The 21063-nt window shown below is 39.4% G+C and overlaps 1 protein-coding gene across 1 annotated transcript; it reads left to right on the top strand.

Annotated features, from left to right (window-relative positions):
• Positions 1 to 1300: 1300 nt before the first annotated feature.
• On the top strand, positions 1301 to 20956 carry sgms1a (sphingomyelin synthase 1a). The gene is made up of 6 exons (XM_044213480.1): positions 1301 to 1665; positions 15069 to 15949; positions 16059 to 16176; positions 16588 to 16741; positions 17695 to 17861; positions 18353 to 20956. The coding sequence occupies exons 2-6, from the start codon at positions 15348 to 15350 to the stop codon at positions 18527 to 18529; spliced, it is 1218 nt and encodes a 405-aa protein (XP_044069415.1). The 5' UTR covers positions 1301 to 1665; positions 15069 to 15347; the 3' UTR covers positions 18530 to 20956.
• The last annotated feature ends 107 nt before the right edge of the window (positions 20957 to 21063 follow it).

Below are 21063 nucleotides of genomic sequence, written 5' to 3'. Positions count from 1 at the left end.
ACTAATAAACTGATTGTTTAACCAGTATCCCATTCAGTTCTACTAAATTCATTAATTACTACTCTAGTATCTATTATTTGATATTCCAGTTTTCAATTTTGGTTTAGTCTGCACAGTTTTATTTTCCTGGAGCCAATCAAAAACCTTCAGTGCTAACTGTAGGTGATTGATTGCAAAGCTGGTTGAAAGCTGGATAAAGCTTAAAATAATGTGACTTGAGTGCTGAATCAAATTATGCAAACATTTTGGGATAGAATTTTATAATAAAAGTCAATGCATATGCTTGGTTGTAAAGATTATTATGACTTTCCAGAGCCTAGAACAAGAATTTCTGTTGTTGTTGTTGTTTCTGCAGGTGTTAGTGGCAGTCGGGCAATCATGCTTTACACAGCAAAGAGGCTATTTCAAATGAAACAGATTACGTCTTAAGAGATGAATACAACGGATCAACTGTTGATCCATGAAGGAGTCACGTATCACTTAAGGCTGATAAGGATGTAAATTTACCTATAGAGACAGTGAAGGCCCTGTCAGACTAAACAGAAGAAAATATACTCAATGGGTATTCAAGATATGCCAACTCAATTATCCTATCTCATCAAGCAGTATAAGCTGATCAGTGGAATCAAAAGCAGCGTGAGTTAAAAGCAGAATTAGTGCGAGTATGCATTTAAATGTCAAGTGCAGTTTTGGTAGAGTGATGCTTGTAGTTTTGACTGAAACTTAAAATCAGAAATGTTTTGTTGTGCTACATCCAGGACTATTTTAGAACTATGGATGTTCTCACCCACCACTGCCCTACTCAATTCAATGTAATCATTTACTGTATCAACAGTGGAATTATATCATGATGATTTGATCGTGTGTTATTGTTTTACAAGAACCAGATAGTTTAGCTTTACATTAATTAAGAGTTCTGTCTGATGCAATTTATAACAGTGGAATACAGTTGATGGAACTGAATATCAGTTTCATTATTTTATGTGATAGTATGAATGTTGTGATATTGATTTCAACCATGCCCGACCCATCACAGTATCCATTTTCCAATTTCTCCTCATGAACTTTGTAACATAATATACAGTGCACTTTCATGTTAGTTTTCTGATCCAATTAGCTAAATAATCGGTAAATTGAGACTTCAATTTGCTATTTGTGTCAATTTTAAAATATTTGACGTGCTCAAACCTTCACCAATAGATTGCTTTAGATGAGTGAGTGGGGTTGGCTTGTGCTGTTCCAACACTGCATTTTCTGCCTAGTTGTCACTGTTGCGGCTCTTCATGTGCTCCAACTTCAGAGCTCCAATGTGTAAATAAGTTTCATGGCGCATTATTTTGCTAAATAAAATCAAAGACATGTGCTATGAGACGTGCGGTTTTTTCGTGGTGTTTTTGTGTTTGGAAATCGAGTGTGTTGCTGCGACCCATCACACCGTATTCCGCCTAGTGTCGTATGGGCACTGAAGTACCAAGCAACATTTCTGATGGTACCTGAAGGCAGCACGGGTGACGGTATGAAGGGAGCTCCCCGCTTCTCCAGTCTCAAACCGCCTACCGATGAAAACACCGGACAGACTCACAGAGGGATTCGTACCACATTGCGGTGATAATAACCACTGACGTTACAATTTGAAGAGACGTCCTTTAACATTTTGACGGCAAGGTAATTACATCACACACATATTTACTGTTATTTTGTCGAAAGCAGACCTAGCTAACCGCTGAGCCCTCAGCCCTGTCTTAGGTCGGTGGGTTGGTTAACAGTGGCTCCCAAGTCGTGGCAAGGTAACTGTTAGTTAATGTGTTATGCTGTAACACAAACTTAAGTTAAACACTGTGGTATTTTTACATACGTTAAGCTGCGTTGCTCTCGGTATGCTCTATTAGACAGATCACTTTTTAACGTTATATTTATAGCCAAACGTTAGCTAACTACTGCTGCTCACTGGCCTTGTGTTGAAACATTTTATCAGTTGGTGACAAACCATCTCCGGTTATCGTTAATCCCGGTCCAACGTGATTGGCAAAGAAGCTGCACTCAGGTCACGCTGTGTTCATTTTAACTCGAGCAAAATGTTAAACTGGATAATATTTAGGTTACAAATATAAATAAACATTTTACTTGTAGGTAATCCAAGATCATGTAGCTAACAGCTTTCCCAAAATCGCGAATACACGACCCCAGTGTAGGCTGTATTTTAGCTAGCGAGCTAGCTAGCTAAAATACTGAAGACGCCAGCTTGCCTATCTATTTTTAGGTGGTCAGACTATAAGCTCTTAAGCCACACTATACAGTGGCTGCCGAGGCCTTAATGTGAATGAAAGCAGTGTTGGTAGCACGTTAAGTCATCAGTATCAGCCATGATTTTGATGTAACGCTATCTCACAGGTGTGCCTACTAACATTATGGTGGCTATGAATCGACGAATATATTATCAGCTGATCTGTCTCTGTAAATATTAACCTAGCGTATTAACGGTAGTCAAACATTTGTCTCTGCTCTGCGACTCTTGGCAGGTTCACATTTGCCTCGTTTAGTCGCCTAAAAACTGGGCGGAATGGGTGACCTGATTTAGCATATTTCCACAGTCTTAAGACACGTCCCTTCCCCTTTTTTGGTAAAGCGGTGGCAAACAGATGTGTTTGAATAGTTGTTGTCGTTGGAAAAAGACACATCTGCTGTGTTAGCAGGACATGCTGTGTATTTCTGCTAACCCAACATCCACTAAGCCCACAGTAAAACTCCCTAGACATACAGATGAGCCAACAGAGAAAATAAACAGGGAGATGTCTGTGTAACGGAACTGGTGAAAAAGCAACTTTTCACAGACATAAACAATGTGACTACAGTGAGTGTTAAGGGAGCAAAATGTTAAAGCGAGTCAATGGCGTTTATTGTTGGCACTGCATCCAGCCCAGTTGCAGAGACAACCTCATTGCCAAAGCAAAGCATGTCAGACTATCAACAAGTGGAAACAATGAGCTTTCTGTAGGCGCAACTATGATTCAGCCTTGGAAAGCGGTCTCAGCTGACAACCAAAGGTATTGACCAATAGTAGCTTGGATCATCAACTTTCTCTGGCATGGAAAAAGTGTTTTCATGTCACTGTTGTCTTTATGAAGATGACTTAATGACAAAATAGAGTTTACCTATTCTCTAAAGTTTTCTGTTTTAACTTGGAACTAAACAAATTTGTACGTTTTTATAACTCTGGATGGACCACACACTCTTTCTTCTCCAGGGAGGCTGTTGGTTACTGCCATAGGCTGCACATCAGAATCAGAATCAGAATCACTTTATAGTTTTTTATAGTGTATTGTATTATATATATTTTTTGCTAGTACTTTCTCCTGTGTGCACTGATGTAAAGACGAGCTGCTGTAACAAAGAGTTTCCCTTCGGGGATCAATAAAGTTTTTCTGATTCTGATATCTGTGACACATGTTAGTGTCAGCCTGTGCAATTGTCTGATCTTGATTTCTGGGGGGTGGGTGGGTAGGAACTTAGGGGAGACACAGATATCAACAGGATGGGTTGAGGAAGACAGATAAGACTTACACAGCAACCGATAAGAGCAGATGGAGAGAGACAATGGGAAGACAGAATGCACACGTTACATATTTCTAATTTATGTAGTCCGACTGTCTAGAGACATACTTAAAGTGTTAACTGTTCATATTTTGGGTGTTTATAAAGGTGAGTAAAAGTCTAGAGGTGTTTTGATGTAGTGATTAACACTTTAATACTTGAATAATCACTTTTCCACTTCCTGAGCAGAGCTGACAGTTTGCTAATATTTAGATGAAAACGTCAGCTCAGCAAGTATTATAACGCACCATCAACTTACTAAACATTTAAATCAATATTAAGGGACAAAGCCAACAATTTTATATCGAAATTAGATTAGAGAACATAATCTGCTAATGTTATGCTCAGCAGTTTAAAGATGCATTAGTATATAGTGTTATTTATATAACTCCTATTATTTATATAACTTATCTGCTGCTACCTGACCATTTGCACAGTTATATACTGTATATTCTGTATGTTTTGTTATGTGCATTGTATCTACCTTTGCTGTACTTTGGGAGAAGCCAAAGACACATTTCCACTGAGGTAGACAATAAAGTCAATCTAATCTAATATATATATTATAACAATAGAGCGAGCGCCATCATTACAATTACCTTATCAAAGCCCCTTTTCTAGGTGTAATAAAACAACGTAAAGCATGTGCCCAGACTGTTTATCTTTCTCTATTCTCCACACAATTAGACTTCATTCACTGACAATAAAGGAGGTATATACACTCAGTGACCACTTTATTAAATGAACCTGTACAGTCTGCTATCCAATACAACAGTAGTGCCAAAACATCTATCTTTACAAAGTTTCTTTTATAAAGTAGACTTCATGGCAGAACAGTTGTGTTGGATTACATTAGATTGTACAGGTGTACCTAATAAACTGGCCACTGAGTATATACTGGACCATTTGACCTTTTGTCTCCATCACATAGATTGATATTTTGTGTTTTGTCTTGTGTTCTTTAGCTGTCCTCTTCATAGATTAATGTAATCTAACCACCTGTACTTAGCTTCAAGGTGAATTTTAAGTTGAGCCAAAATTATACATGTCACTGCCAAGTTAAACAAAGTTTGCATTACCTGCCAATGTTTGTTTGCCTGCCAAAGCCTGAAGAAGATCTCTGTGGGATCAAGACATTGCTCTATTATTACACTGCTCTTGACACAATGTGTAGATCCCTGGCAAATTACCCCAACATTTATTGTGTTGTATCATCAGTTTGTTTTTAAATAGGTTACTGATCAAAACAGCTTCAGATACTTAACAGGAGAACACTGTGTTGGTCTTCTGACATTCTAAAACTGATACACATTTGACATTTGAAATGCATATTAGTCTTTTCTAAAAACGATTACACATTTGGATATGCGTGTATCTGCTCCTCTCCAGTGTATTTAAGCCTCAATACTTAAACCACAGCTGGAGTATAATGCTATTACTTGATGGCCTTGGCCTGTTTGCTGTTCTAGCATATGGTACTACACTGTTAGTGCCAGCCAATAGCCAGTGATCATTTGATTTCCATCATAGGTTTGTCTCCAGAGAAACAATATGTAATGGCTTTAATCTTGTTTCAGCCATAATTAGAAACACATGAATTTTACCGCCACTCACATGATGTCCCAGTTTCCTGTGGCCTGCAACTGCTTTTTGGAAATCTAGGCTAGTAGCACTTTGATCTAGCCTATTTTTTGTTTTTCGGAAATGAAATTATGTCAAAATACAAGATTACATTTTTAACAATCTTTGTGGGACAAAAGAAGAGTGTGTTTAAGTGGTGTACTGTCATCTTAGTTGGCTGGGCTTTGTTTGAATTAATGAAGGAGCCACACAGACTTTAAATAATTTGGCACAGTTTGAAATGATGTGTATTTAAGGTTATATTACACAAGGTGATTCAGGTACATGACATATGCATGTGGACAAGGGTGGGAGGGGGTGACTTTATTTCAACGGTAAACCAAGCACCCAACTAGCGTAACTGCTGTAGACCTGCTCCTGCCCTATTTTTTTGCATACGTTGGCCTATTTTAAATGCAAAATTCAACATGATGTGATATTGAGGGTAGACTATGGTGTGACTATGGCCAGTGTGTCATTTTGTGTCCACAAATCTCCTTGGAGGAAAACCACAGAACCAAATGATGTATGTACAAACAGACACAAACTAACTACTAGCAGGGCTGAAAAGAGTCCTGTGAGAGATGGTTTGTTTAGTATCCTTTACTTGCTGGCTCCACAGCAACTTCAAACTCCACCCACTTCAGTGTATGTTAATGCTATAATGTGCAGCTTTTGTGTGGAAAGCCTTTCCATAGCAGAATCTCGTTTCTTCTTTTTCCTCTTGTAACTATTTTAAAACAGTTGTCGTTAGGAAGGTACTTGGATGTATTGAGGCGTGTCTGTAAATCCTCTATATTGAAAATTACACAGGTCAAGCCTACATGGAAATAAGCTTTGACTGTGTGCAAGATAATGTACAGTATGATAACGTTCTGTTTGCGGTTGTGGGTTGCCTAACCCTTTTTTAAGCCTGGTTTACGCTTCATGGTTAAAGAATACAACAGTGTGTACATTGTTTAAATGTGAAACAAACATTGACTGCACTTGGAAGTTATAGTGCCATGGAGATTTCAGGTCATCAAACATGGTCATCAAAGGGGTACAATGGATGGCATCTTCATGGAAGCTTGTGCAGGTCAAAGAAACCCAGAAAGCAAGAACAAGATTATAAATTATTGCTCCTAAAATATGACATATCAGTCTCAAAAAGCCCAACACACGGGCCAATTGAGTGTCATCAGGTTATTTTAAGGTCTTTTTTAAATAGTTTGGTTCACATTCACTTTGAGTTTGAGTCCAAGAAAGACCTGCATTTTGTGGGTTGTGGTGTGTGAAGGAAAGTAAACCACAACACTTATTGAGGTGCTATCTCCAGTCGCTTTAACTTAGCCCTAGTTACTGGGTTTCAAGGACCATTCAACAGTGTCAACCTTAGAAAAACATGCTTGCATGCTTTGCTTGCCCAAACATGCAACGTCATTTCAGGTCTGATAAGCTATTGGCCTTGTTGACACAGACCTTTGCAGTTTGGATAGTTATAATATGAAAAGATGGGCTAAATGCTGTGCTGCTCACTATTACTCTCTGTTGACAACTAGTCCCCTGTGGGCTATCCTAGATATAATTTCTGAAGTGTTTGCACTTAATGCAGTTGAACAGAGAGCCAAGGTGAGTTGTGTGAGGGCCTGGCATCCTGATAACTTATAAAGCCACAGGTGGTTTCCTCATTAGCAGATAGCACCTGCCAGTACAGTGGTTGTGGTTGCCATTCAGCTCAGCTCCCCCCGAGACTTCTGCGAGAGCCACCCATTGGAGACCCTGTTTGGACATAATAATGCTCTGTGATAGCAGGGGTTGCTAAGATCTCTGTATGATGAAGCACATTTCGAACTAGGTTCGTTTGGCATTGCAGACTTCGTCATATCACCTTTCCTCTTAATAATATCATGACAGTGGGAGTATTTATAGTGACAGATTAGCATAATAGTTTTGCAACATGATAATAGAGGAAAATGTTGCATCTGCCCATATAACATCAACTTTAACTTAATTGATCATTATTAATTATTGGAAAATCCAGTTATTTACTTGTCTGAAATTAAAAACTGACATTGCATCATTTATTCTCCCACTGCAACTTTAGTCATCTGACAAAATTAGTGCAATATTTCTCAGCAATAGTAGGGGGTTGTTATGTAATGCACATTTTGGAGCTTCTATTGTCAGCTGTTACAGCTAGCAGATCAATTATTCCGACACAAATCAATATCAGAGCTAGTTGCCTGTGGTCTTACTTCACAGTAACTGCACTCAGTCAAGGCTGTCATCAGACCCTCAGCATTTCTCAGTTTTAAATATTTTCTTACCCTGAATAGCTTGTTTGATAGTGTCAAGACTTCTCTAATAGCTCATGCATTGTAAGACCTTTTTATCTGACAAGACTGTTTGTAAGACTGTTTTGACATTTCTTGTAAATGATCTTGGAATGATTTTTTGTAATCTAATATGGGTTTTATGTATGTGCTATCACAAGAAGCTTGGTAGGAACAGTTTTATGCTTGTTTTATGCATGTGTTTATTAACATGCCCGATATATTAATTGAATGCTATGGGCCATTGTTCCCTGAGGTGACAAATAATCTGCTGGGAATAATCTTCAAGGAAGCCGTCAAGTAAAGAACACATCAAGCTAAACATCCACACACTAAAATATCAAAATGATTACAAATTAGAGGCAATAGTGAAAGTTAAGATTAAAAATGTAGGAAATACAAATTGAAAATAAATCTAAAGTAAAACAAATTGAATGGCAAATTCAAAAACTTTGGCTGAACTAAACTGAAACTATCTGCTGATGGTTAGTAAGTAGTAAGTTAGTAAGTACATTTTTGTTGTTGTTGTTGTTGTGATTTTAGGTGAGCTGACCCTTTAATCTCATTCCAAGCATGTTATTCATCCCCTCTGTGTTCACTGAAACACCGTTTAATCATTTAGTCTGTCACTCCCAAATAGTTAAATGAAGATAGGCTATGTACTGCTGGTCGCTGAGCATCTAAGAAGTTTACAGTGCATTGCCAAAGTTGTTTAAGGTGTATGAATGAATTTCACAAAGGTTTTACTGATTATGCCCTTACAGTTTCTTAGACATAGCAGGATGAGTTACAGCACTTTCGTGAAGCTTGGTGTAAGTATATAAACTCATTTTAACAATAGGACTAAACCGGACTGGCCCAGTTGTGTAAATATTGGCAATGCATTGTGTACCTGTGGGGCGTTTGTATACTAGGTGTTAAGGGATATAGGTGAGAGCGTGTTGTTCACCCATTGTTGATTTGTCTCACAAGATAAAAAAACCTGTAAAGAGATACTGCTCTTTCAAAAACTGTGTATAAAGACAAGTACAATACCCTTAGTACACAAGGCAGGAAGAAGGCAAGCATTCCTTTTAAAAAATTAGGGGGAATTTGAGGGGGAATATCATCTTTGTTTGGCTTTTATGTGACTGTCATTGTTTGCTGGTTGTGCAATATCATGTCTGTTCTGTCCAAAGATTTGACCATGTTGTGTAGGCTAAATCACATACAGATATCCAGGTTAAATGCAACATGTGCTGTCAAATATGAGAAGCAAAAGTGAAACCATGTACAGGAGTGGTCAATTTGGCCCTTGCGAATGATAGGAATTTTGCTTTCTGTTTTCTTTTTAGACTTTCTGCACAGACACAGGAGTCAGTGCTGGTGCTGGACTGGGGCAGATTTTTATCAATTGGCCCACATTTCTACCACTTTAAAAGCTGACCTAATCATTCTGTGAATGTAACAAACATAACAACAATGGAGAATTGTTATTTTCATTATCGGTTAATCTGCCAATTATTTTCTGTGTGTTATGTAATGTCTCCAAGCCCACAGCGATGTCTTGAAATTCGTTGTTTTATTTGACCAACAGCTCAAAACCCAAAGATATTCAATTTACTGCCATATGACAAACAAAAGCAGAAAATCCTCACATTTGAGAAGCTGGAACCAGAGAATGTTGTGGCCTTTTTGCTTGAAAAAATTAGTGAAACAATTAATCAGTTATCAAAATATTTGCAGATTATTTTTCTGTCGATCGACTAATTGTTGCAGCTCCACTTTATTTGCTTACATGCTGTTGTAACTTGAGGAAAACTGATGATCTACTGTGGTGGTTGGCGGCAACTCTCATATAATGTCAAACACGGCTGATAAAAACAAACATAGTAAGTGACCTGGTCAGTTTATTTGACAGCTTGTATCCAGCAAGACAAAATTGAAACCATTCTTATTATTGCCCTGTCAGCAGCTTTTTTGTTCAGTTTTTTATTCTCAATTTTTCAATTTGCTGCTCGCATCCCCTCTTGTTGCGTACACAATATCTTTGCAACTTTCTAGTTCATTTTGAATTTTTCTTGAGAATCGACCTCATTACCAGCAGTGCGTAAGTTTGTTTAAAGGATCGCTGAATATGCCTCTAAGAATGAGCTTAGTTTTACATGGTGATGACATAACCCTGCACTTATGATGGGTTCCTTGGTGGAAACACCGGAATGGTTTGAGATTTGGTTCAGCAACGAGCTCAAGCACAGACATGTTGTTATTATGACGGCTTCTGGACTGGAGTGTTCAATGTTACTACTGTGCTTACTTTTAACTAAGAGGCATACTATATTTGTCAGACATTCCACTTGATGTGGTAAGACTGGTAAGACCAAGTTTAATATGTCTCAGGGTGAAGTGCCTGTGTGTGTGTGTGTGTGTGTGTGTGCTTGTCTTGTGTGTTGAGCCTCTGTACTGTATATCTGTACTCACATCTCGTTAAGTATTCATCGATCTGTACTTCTGCCAATTTGACGAAGGCCATTGTTTTCACAGGGAGATTTCAATCCTCACAAGTTTAGACGAATTGTTGTAAGGGCCAAAAAAAAAAAAAGACAACCACACAGGATGAAATGAACGCCAGGAAACAAATGTGCAGGGATAGAGATAGAAGCTTAAAAGTGTTAGTTGTGTAGTGATATCACGAGAGTACATCCGGGCTGCTATCTACACTAGGACATGTTTAGTAACAGCATGTCTAGATGAAAATTGTAGCAGAGGAGGTTTGGTTTTAACGCTGGTCTGTGTCCTCATTGCAAGTTGTTATATACAATCTGACTCTCCTCTTCTCTGAAAGGCTGTTCAATGAGTCATTTGGTACCACTCATGGTTGCCTACAGATGGGCTACGCGTAGTGTGTTTATGTTTGTGTCGGCTTGACATATTGTTGCTCCTGGGTGGGATCTTTTTCTGGTGATGTCACATGTACTGTCTTGTGTTAAACCACCCAACCCCCTCTTTCCCCTCTCCTCGGCCCCACCAAACTTTCTGAGGGGAAGATTTACAGCATAAGGGAGAAGTGCAGTTGCGGTAATGTTTTGAGTATGATACAGTCCCACTAACAGTGAGCACAGCTAATTTAGCCGTCTTGCTCCTAGTGCTGCTTTCAGCTTTCAGTTACTTTGTTAGAACAGCACAATTTTATGTTATGTTAAAGCTGTGGTGGCATTTCTGCTTGGTTAAGACATGTACAGCAGAGAGAGATGTGAAGATAAGAGGAAGTGGTCTTAACTATGCCTGTGATGTTTCAACTACGTGGTATCTTTGAATGCTGCTTCACCAAGATGCTTTTGGAGGTTTGTCCTCCTTTTGATAGTGATGTTCCTCTCATGATTGGTGTCTGTTTCCTCAGGCCACGCTGTTGCATTTTTAGCTGTTTATTAACAATCAATTATTCACTAAAGAATAGAAGAAGCAAGCAGTCTGTAATCAGGCAGGCTCACTGTAGCTGTGTTGTATCAGGAATTTGGGGGGGGGGGCAGAGAAAGGGTTCAACGTTAAGGTTTTTTGGCCAGAAATTGTCGGGCACAGTCCCCCTTAATCCAGTGTCGCAAAGGTGTGGGTGAAGGGGCTTTTCTGAAGACCATCTGACAAGCACTTACAAAGAAGCACTCTCCACCCAAAACCTTGATGCTCCACTTCCTCTAAACAAAACAGAGAATTGTGACTAAGCAGAAGTTTCAGTCTTTACTCTGTGCTTCTGTTTTCTGCGATTAGAAACCCACAAACGTTTTACAGCTACCTTGCTAAGTGTTGTATACTCAAAATATTTTGGGTGTAGTATCACTTTGAACTAAGCTACTGACCTTCGTGTTCTTTGATAGTCAGGTAATAGTTACATGACAAGCAAGCCTTTCAACTCACAAGATAGGCCATGATAACATCATGCAACACTGTCGAGGGCTGTCCACAACTGAAATGAACATTTCCATAATGACAATGAAAACACCAAGAGCGTGTGGAGGTAACGAAATAAAACCCCTCGAGTTCAGCTTTAACACATACGCACACTATGGATGGCCACATCGACCCTACAGAGAGAGACCTTTTTTGTTAAAGAATAAGATCCTTTTTGTTTAACCAGAAACAGCCGATATATCGCTCTCCTCAAAGCCACCAGACTCCATTGACAAATACAGTAATTTCTGAGTTAGATGTGAAAAAATCTGGCTCTACACGCTATTTCTCCCCCCTGCCTGCCTGATGCCTGACCTCCCTCTCGCTCCTCTCCTGATATTTTCACATCTAACTCTGAATTAAGGGTTTATTTTGACCAAATGGAATAGTGGACTAGAGACTAACCAAGACGGTTTTGGTGAGTTTGTTCCTTTCGAGTTTGAATGAAGTGTTACACTGTCACGATCTGCGAGGCAATCGCTGTCAATGGAGTCTGGTGGCTTTGACGAGAGCGCAATAATGGCTGTTTCTAGTTGAACAAAAAGGATCTTATTCTTTAACAAAAAGGTCTGTCTCTGTAGGGTCCTTTCCACAATGTTGTCAGACACTTATAATAACAATCTGAGCATGTCAGTGGCAAAAACAAGCACTTTTAGTGGACGTACATCGACGGTGCACTATGTCCCAGAGGGATTACATTGCAGCTTGTTTCGCTGCTACTAGCTGTAGCGCTCTCTCTATACTAGACCAATGTCAAAACTTGTTGTCCCCATTAGTCACTTAGACACAAAAACATGGGAAAATAGGGTCCAGGTTGAAAAATATCGCAATGCTCACAGACGATTGGCACTTGGTATCTGTGGCAAAAAATGTGATCTGGGTATCTCTAATACACACAGAGGCAGGGCTTGTTTTTAGCTACAGCACACATCTCTCTTGTGCCGAAAATGTTTCTAGCAGTCAAATTTGCGGGATTTAAAGCAAGAAAAAATTTGTCAAAAATAGCTCTAGTCTGTGGTCTCTGCATCAAGTCAGTTTCTTTCTGTTTATTGATCTATGGGGACAAGTGGTTGCCTGATTTATCACTTCAGTAAGTGTGACCTCTGTGCTGATTTATGAGCATTTAAGATTCAACGTTCAGTTGTTTAAGCTTATGTCACTTGAAAGAAACCCAGCACTATTATCGTGTGTGTGCGTGCATGCGTGCGTGCAGGTTAAAAAAAAAAAAAGGCCACTTCCTTAAACGTCCTCAAATGAATCATAAGTATACTATAAGTAGGAGCTGGCCTACAGTAAATAAACATACGACAATAAAACTCCCTGCTCAGTAAACACACACCTCAACGCTGAAAATAAAGGCGTAACAATCCTATCCTTCTGTGTTGTCATGTTTACTAAAGTTCTGACGGGAAACAAAACGCTTTCAAGGTCAAAATCCTTTGTTTAGGGAGTAGCTTGAATGTTTTCTTTTACCTTTTATCTTGTATCAAAATTCACAACATCATAAGACTGAAACATTTCCTGACCTTCCTCTGTTTCTGTAATTCTCTGCCCTCAAACAATATTGTCCAGAAGTCACGCTCGTTCAGATTAACATCAGTTTTGCTTCTGGCATAAATTTTTTTTATCAAAGCCTTGCACTCATCAGGTGTTGGGTTAACCTCAGCACACAAAGATTTGCTTGGGAAGAAAAATTTATTTTCCACAACCTCCATGTAATTGCAGTCAATTTTCCAGCTAAGAAAAGTAATTCACTGCACACATGTACTCCAGATACTTATATTGTCTCCATGTACAGGTCTTTGCTTGAATAACAATAGCACTATCATACTCTTTCCATTACTCCACTACCAAAATGGATATGTATATTCTCATGCAGTTTTAAGCATACAAATTACAAAACGCAGCTAATTTTGAAGTTGATAGCACCCTCATCCAGGATTCTGGAGAGACCAATGTATTCAGATACCTGAGTAAATACAGGTTAGTTTATTAGTTTCAAGATAAGTTTGTTTTTCTCTTTCCCATTTCAGTTGAGTCAGATTATTTCTTCACAAACCACACTGTAAGCTGATTCATAGACCAAAGGTCCTCAGTGACAGCTAATCTCTGATCTGTCTGAATTATACACTGTTAACAGATTGATGCAAGTGCTTTTTGTCTCTGTGTCTTTATTTCTTCTAAATACTGTTCTCCTTTGCACTCTTCACACTATGTTACACAGCTGGGTTGACACCTAGCTAAGCTGTTGCAATGAGGACTCTCATGCTGTGCTGTTTGCATGCTATCCATATGTTTATTTTCACACTTCCTCTTTAGTGTTTGTGTGTTACATTAGTATCATGACTTATGAGTTTATCAGGTCAAATTGTTCTCCAGACCTCAGCATGAATAAATCTGATGCCAGGTGTTGTCGGAGTTGTACACAACCCAGCTTATAGCCCATTTATTTGGCCCTGTTTTGCTGGCCTAAATGAACAGGCCTCTGAGCTGAGCTGAGGTGAGATGAGGTACTGATGTGCAGTTGTCCTGCCAACCAGCCAGCCTGCCAGTGAATTTAGCTGCTACTGGCCTTAGCTGAGCTGGCTGTGCTGAGGTCTGACTGCTGGCTGATTTCTCTCTTTACAGGGGTGTGGCTGTCTCAGTGCTCAGTGCTGACCTTCACCCTGATTTATGAGTTCCTCCTTGCAGCCTGTTTCCCTCCCATCCTCCCTCTTTCCTCGTATGCAGAACTTGCCTCCAGCTGAACACCCCCCACCCCCCCAAACACAAACATGGCCACCCTGTGTCCACCACCGACACTGTGGTCTGTAAACAAACGCATGATATGCAGCAGATGTGCGAGTTCATCTCATTGTTAATGCTAAGCTTTGGCTGTTGCCTGAAGCATGGGTGATGAGAAACACACACTTTAAGTTAATGTTAAAAAGCAAGATTTTTAAAAGAACTGGTAGGATAGTAATTTTATCTGCTACTCTTACAGTGTAGTGTGATACATTGGTTAGGTAACCTGAATTTTATGGTCAGTTGACTTGGCAGCCTTCTCCATCATGTGTTTGACCCGGTCTGTTCTGTTTATCAAATAAATGATTAATCCCCATCCATCATTTTCTCTTGCCTTCAGTTCACCTTGGATCTGTTTATACACTGTTGTCCAATAGTGGTTTTGAACCAGAAACATATTCATGTGGTTAGTTTATACAGTAGTTGTGTATGTTGACACTTTGACACAGGGTCATGCATTAAAGAGTCAATCAACTCAGGTTCTTGCCACTCCTGTATGAAAAGATTTCCCTGCAGTGAGGATCAAAGAGGGGAAACCTGCCGATCGATAGTCCTCATACTGCTGCTGTTATTATTGTAAAAGCTTTAGAATGATGTGAATTATTAATGTAATAATTCATGTCTGTGAAACAGAGCTGAAGTACTTTCATTGGTGATTTTCAGTAGTTGGCCAAACAACCTGTGCATCATGCTGCTCTATTATTCAGAGTACATATTAGCTTCCAGGTCTGACCAGGCATCTGGTCCATTACTACACCCGGTAGAGCTGTGGAAGTGGATATGGTAGTCATCACTGCATTCTGATTCACAGCATTTTAATTTTCCTTTTAACAGGGGTGCAGTGTGTTGCAAAGAGCTGATGAGGTGAAGAAACCCAAAGGAGGTCACTGTGGTTCATCTGCTATCTATTAGCCCTAATCCTGAGTGACCCTGCTGCCTACTTTCTCCACCCATCACTTCAAGAGGAGGCTGGGCTCCCTCTTGGTGCAAGAAACACCATGTGCCAAAACTGGAGAGGACTTACCACTGCCCCATAGACCGCCAAATCTCTTGTGAACCCCTCCCCTCTAGTTTGAGGACCCTCCTAATCCTCCACATTGCCCATTGGCCAAGATGAAGAAGGTGGCAGCATGGTCAGCAGAGGATGTCTCTTACTGGCTGAGCAAAGAGGGGATGCCAGAGTATGTAGATGCCCTCCGTCAGACGGACGGCTCTGCTCTGCTCAGGCTCACCGAGGCAGATTTCCAGATGCCCCCCCTCTCGCTGGTGTCGTCTGATGGTGGGCAGCAGCTGTTGGAGCGACTGGAGACGCTGCGGATAGAGACTCATATCGAGGCTCACAAAAATGGTCATGCAAACGGGCATGCTGGTGGGCTACCTAACGGAACTAGCAAGCTTCAGAGGAATGGCACATTGGGGATGAAGGAGATGGTCCTCATCCCCATCCCTACAATAGAAGCCAAGCACTCTTCGTTCCCTGCTGAGTGGGGGAAGACGGGCATAGCGTTCATCTATGCGGTGGTGTGCTTTGTTACCACCACTGTCGTCATTTCAGTGGTCCATGAGAGAGTACCACCAAAGGAGCATACCCCACCGCTGCCTGATAAGTTCTTCGACCTGTTTGACAGGGTGGAGTGGGCCTTCTCCATCTGTGAGATTAACGGCATGCTGCTGGTGGGACTCTGGCTCATACAGTGGATTCTACTCAAGTACAGGTACAGTCTGGTTTAGTCAGCCAAAATATATTTGTTTAATAAGAATCTGAATTGCAACAAAATGTAAATGTCATGTTAATCATTTTCTTTGTCTTTTTATTTCTTCCAGGTCAATTATAGGCAGGCGGTTCTTTTTCATTGTAGGCACACTCTATCTGTACCGGTGTATTACAATGTACATCACCACTCTGCCTGTTCCTGGGATGCACTTTAAATGCTCTCCAAAGGTATAATACATACACACTTTTATTTCTTTTGCCATTGTAGGTTGGTTGAGCATGGCTGGTTGGCTTCTTTCTTACTAAACTGCTTTCGGCTCAAACGTGCTGAATGGGCAAATTCAGCAAAAAATTAGATCTCAATAAACTGAAAGCCTCTGAGTGCTCTCCACTGACCGCTGATTGTAAGATATGTGCATGTCCATTTTTTTGTGAGTAAGAGGAGCTTTGAGAGGTTGCTTCACTTTTACATACTACATTTTGCTGCCAATACATTTGTACTTTACTCTAAGAACTTTGAATGCAGAAGTTTAACTTGTAATCAAATATTTTTACACTTTAACAATATTTTCTTAAGTAAATCATCAGGACTATATAATGGAAGGAAGATGATGTAACGGATGGCTGTTTTTCTTTCAGCTTCTCGGGAACTGGGAGGCACAAATGAGGAGAATAATGAAGATGATTGCTGGCGGGGGCCTGTCCATCACAGGTTCCCACACCATGTGTGGAGATTACCTGTATAGTGGCCACACCGTCATGTTAACGCTAACATACCTCTTCATCAAGGAGTGTAAGTTCCACTGTGTCTATACTGTAGTTTAGGTAAGAATGTACAGGAAGGTTTTACCTCTAAGCCACATATGAAGCTCAGTTTACTTTCTCAAAGTCTATCTTTACATTTTCTAATATGCAGCAGATAATTTTGACAACCCCAGTTCAGATGTCAAAAGAATGATGTACTAATCATAAATGGTGACCGGGCTGTTAAATCATGTTTTAAAGGCCAAGAGTAAGCAGGTTGGCACTTACAGCTAAATCTAAAAGTGGACCAATTTTGTGTAACATTTGCTCGATCTCTAGTTTTATTGATTTTGATTCTTAAATTGGCTACTCGGTACTTATTACAACATATGATCCATATAACATTCATAACTGATGTTTTAGGTTCACAAACCACAGTTTTCAGCACCATTTCCCCGATGGGGGAGAGTACTGCTTGGCTTTTGCACGTTTCTAAATAGTGTCAGGATATGGAGGCACAAAGAAAATGCCGGTTAGTCTCAGTGTGTTAAAATACTGCTCTGTTAGATAACCATATTGTCCGTTATCTAACTTAATTTGGTTTTCATAGCAACATGATTAACCACTAAACAGAAGTTGTATAAGTTGTAGAAATTTTTACATTTCTCATGCAAGCTTTGAGTCAACTGGTGTTTCCTCTGCAACATCACATGATACCTCAATGAGTTTCCACCTGGTTTGTGCTGACAAACCTGATTGATACAGCAGTGACATCTAGTGGTAAAAAGGAAAAAAGTTTGGCAAAAGAGCCACAGTTTTTCTTAAGTTGTGAGGCCAAATACATCGTTTTCCCACCAACTAGCTAAGGGCCCATTTAGCTGTAAAAGAGAATTCAGCCTGTTTTCTAGAGTTGATACCACTGGGTTCGATCTGTGTCTCTGGTGTATTAACCCTGCTTGTTTTTTTTTTTTGTTGTTGTTTTTTTTAATGTTTGATTGGCAGATTCCCCCAAGCGGTTCTGGTGGTACCAGTGGTTTTGCTGGACCTTGAGTGCTGTGGGGATTTTCTGCATCCTTCTGGCCCATGACCACTACACTGTGGATGTGGTGGTAGCATACTTTATCACTACACGCCTCTTTTGGTGGTACCACACTATGGCCAACCAGCAGGTGAGTGCCACATGCTGCACAAGTTTTGTTACTCTGTTTATTTTGAAATAAAATTAAAGTAAATAGGCACAAGGGTTTATTCAGTGCATTTACCCACTAGTCCTCATGCTTTTGACCTTGTAATCAACCTGGATCTGGATGCTGTATTTTAGTACCTTGTATGTACAGAGAATAGTCTAGGTGGGAAAACATGCCATGTGTTATATGTTCTCAGCTGCTTGCAGAGGCCTAGCAATGTACATATAGATTGTTTGGTAATTAATTACACATTGTTTTGTTGGGTGACACACAAGTCTCAAGGCTAGCTAGGCTGTATGTAAAAAAAGAGTCCATGTAAAAGACTTTAGGAACAGAAAGTACAGCAGACACAATGCGAAATGACAGTAGTCCCTGAATAATTTGAAGTTAATTGCTCAAAACAAAAAGGAAACTTGCGTTAGATATTTAATGACCCCACTAACAGTATTTGTGTCTTAATTGTTGTGTTTCAGTCGCTGAAGGAGACGTCACTGAGTAACCCGTTCTCGCGGGTGTGGTGGTACAGACTGTTCCAATACTTTGAAGTGAACGTCAACGGCACGGTTCCTCAGAACTATCAGCTGCCGTTGTCATGGCGAGCGTTGCAGTGGAACCGCGGCGTGAAGTACAGCAGACTGGACACCCAGTGACCCTTATCATGTCAAAGCAGGCGAGGACTATGACTTCCATAAGTGCTGTTTTTACCAATGGAAGATGCCACTGTTAAATGTAGCGCTGTCCTTTCACCTCTTGTAACAGACACATCCCTGTCCAAATGGGTAGCACTGTGCCCCACCTAGTATTTTTGTTTTCTAACATTATTTTTGTTTTCTCTCCCCCTCTTTCTCTTCTGGTAGTATTTGTCAACACAGAGCACTAATTTATATTTGTTTTGTGTCTTTTCCTCTCCGTGGGCCACATGACAGTTGCTGCTTTTGTACCACATCTATGAAGCATTTCGACAAACTTCTGAAACTCAACGGTTTTTGGCCATAATGACTCAAATACTTCTTTTTCCCCTGTCTGCACAGATCCATAGTTAATGTCTTCATGTTCTTACAAGATTTTTAGTGCAAATGGTGTCAATTAAATGCATATTTGATAACCAAAATGCCATAAGCATTTTTTTCCTTTTTTTTTTATAGCAAATTACTTTTTGTAAACTGTCCTTGCTAAAATGAGTCAAAGGTGCAAAAAATAATTTTTTTAAGTATGTCAAACTTTATTTTTCAAAAACAAATGATGTCCAAGAAAAGATTTTTAGATTTTTACCTTTTTCAAGATGGATAACTGAGAGCATAAGAATCTAATGTGGTATAACATTATTCCAGTGCCTTTCTTAGCTTGATTGTAAAACAGTTAAAGTACTATGTGTCTTGTGTCTCTCTGCCGTAGGTGTGACCGTACCGTGGTACGAGGTGGTACTTAGTTAAGTCTCGTCAATCCCATGAATGTAAAAACAACTACGCCAGCCTTACCAGAAAATTGGTTTTCCCTAAATTTAAGTGCAGTGAGTGAAATGTCCCGTTTATTTATTGATGCTTTATGATGCCAGTTTGTTTAGTTGGTTAATGCTGTTCTAACAGAAAAAATGACTGTTAATTGTATTTTTTATTTTTTTTTATGTCTGTAACATTTCATTTTTACCATTCAGTCTTTAACCAACACCAGCCATGTTCAAACCCTGATCATTGATGCTCAGTCACCTATGGACACCACCACGTCTGCTAGTGTTACTTTCCACAATGTTATCTGCTAAACATCACTGCCTGATTGGAAAGTGGATAAAAAATGTCTCCGAGGTGCAGAGTTAAGTTATTCTGGGCCTCACTCTTGTGCATCATTACTGCATCTGTTTGCTCAGGAGATTATGAGCCCCTCTCTTGTTCCCACATTGAGTCCCATTTTGAAATCAGAATTATCCTCATTACTGTCTTGTCTTGTAACATTTTTGGTGATGAGGTCTAGAAGAAAATGTACAATGTGATGTTTCTGAGTTTAGGGAATGTCAAAGAAGCTTCAGGCAAAGTTTCTGAGCATGTCTGTAATGACTCTGTACGAGCTTTGTCTGTTTGTTTTTTGTTTTTTTTGTACTAAATCAAGCTGCTACCTTACAGTTAGATGACAGTGTATCTTCTACATTGCCTCCTTAAGTGCAACACCACAACAATCTGATTTCTAGAAGAAGCAAACACTCACCATGGAACTTGTTTGTGGGGAACAAGCTGAACAAGATGATGCACAGAGTTGGTGATATATTTGGCCATATGTGTGCAAACAGGATAACAGATTTCCATGAATGTGAAAGTGTGTCCTTATTGATGATCTAATGTACGTGTCGACTTGTTTTGCTTTTCTTTGTGTAACTGACTGAACTGTAAAGAGTAAGTATTGCAAGTTCATCTACAGGGAAAGATTTAACTCATGTAAAACTTTAATTTAAAGTTAAAGTGATTAGCTATGATGAAGAAAAACTCCGCTAAGCTTTAGATTATACAAATTCCAAAATAATAATAATAATAATAATAATAATAATAATAATGATAATGATGTGATTAATTTCTTTAAATGTTGTCAAAAGGAGGAGGTGAGAAAATAACATTATTTTCAATGTGAGCTTATGAAGCTTTATACCTTTCAATGCCAAACATGAGTCTTAATGTTTGAGACAAATTACAGTACAGGCCTCCTTCCTGTAGCACTGTCCAATCATTTCACTTTTACAGAGAATAGTTTCTCAGTTTTTAAGAGCACAGCAGCTTCCTCACATACGGCCATATTTTGATTTGAGACAGTGTTTGAAGTAATGGTCTGAACACAGCTCTCTAATAAAGTTTGAGGGTTTTGATAAGGATGAAGGTTGGATTTAATGTTTGTCCTCTAGTTTGCCAATCAAATAGGATTTTTTTTATTTTTTAGTGTCTAAGAAATGAAAGTTGTTTATCCCGTATGTTTCTCTGTAAACTTCTCACCCACTCCCTTTTTTTTTTTTTTTTGTGCGTATACCAGATGTTTGTAAGATATGATAAAGAAGTCTACTTGGGACGCTTTTGAATAAAACATTTTACTATAATGTATTAGATTTTTGCTGTCAGTCTCTTTCTTTATAGGTTCATAAAAATCTGTTTTACTTACAGCAGATCACATTATAATTGTGCTAAAAGATGATGTCATGGCAGACCCA

The sequence above is a fragment of the Siniperca chuatsi genome, linkage group LG11 (assembly GCF_020085105.1).
Source record: "Siniperca chuatsi isolate FFG_IHB_CAS linkage group LG11, ASM2008510v1, whole genome shotgun sequence".
Classification (NCBI taxonomy): Eukaryota; Metazoa; Chordata; class Actinopteri; order Centrarchiformes; family Sinipercidae; genus Siniperca; species Siniperca chuatsi.
The sequence above is the reverse complement of the archived record's forward strand: the minus strand, read 5'-3'. Positions and strand labels throughout refer to the sequence as shown.

Coding starts and splice junctions, on each gene's coding strand:
- sgms1a (XM_044213480.1), top strand. CDS start 15,348: ATGAAGAAGGTGGCAGCATGGTCAGCAGAGGATGTCTCTTACTGGCTG. Junction 15,950..16,058: donor TGGATTCTACTCAAGTACAG/GTACAGTCTGGT, acceptor TATTTCTTCCAG/GTCAATTATAGGCAGGCGGT. Junction 16,177..16,587: donor ACTTTAAATGCTCTCCAAAG/GTATAATACATA, acceptor TTTTTCTTTCAG/CTTCTCGGGAACTGGGAGGC.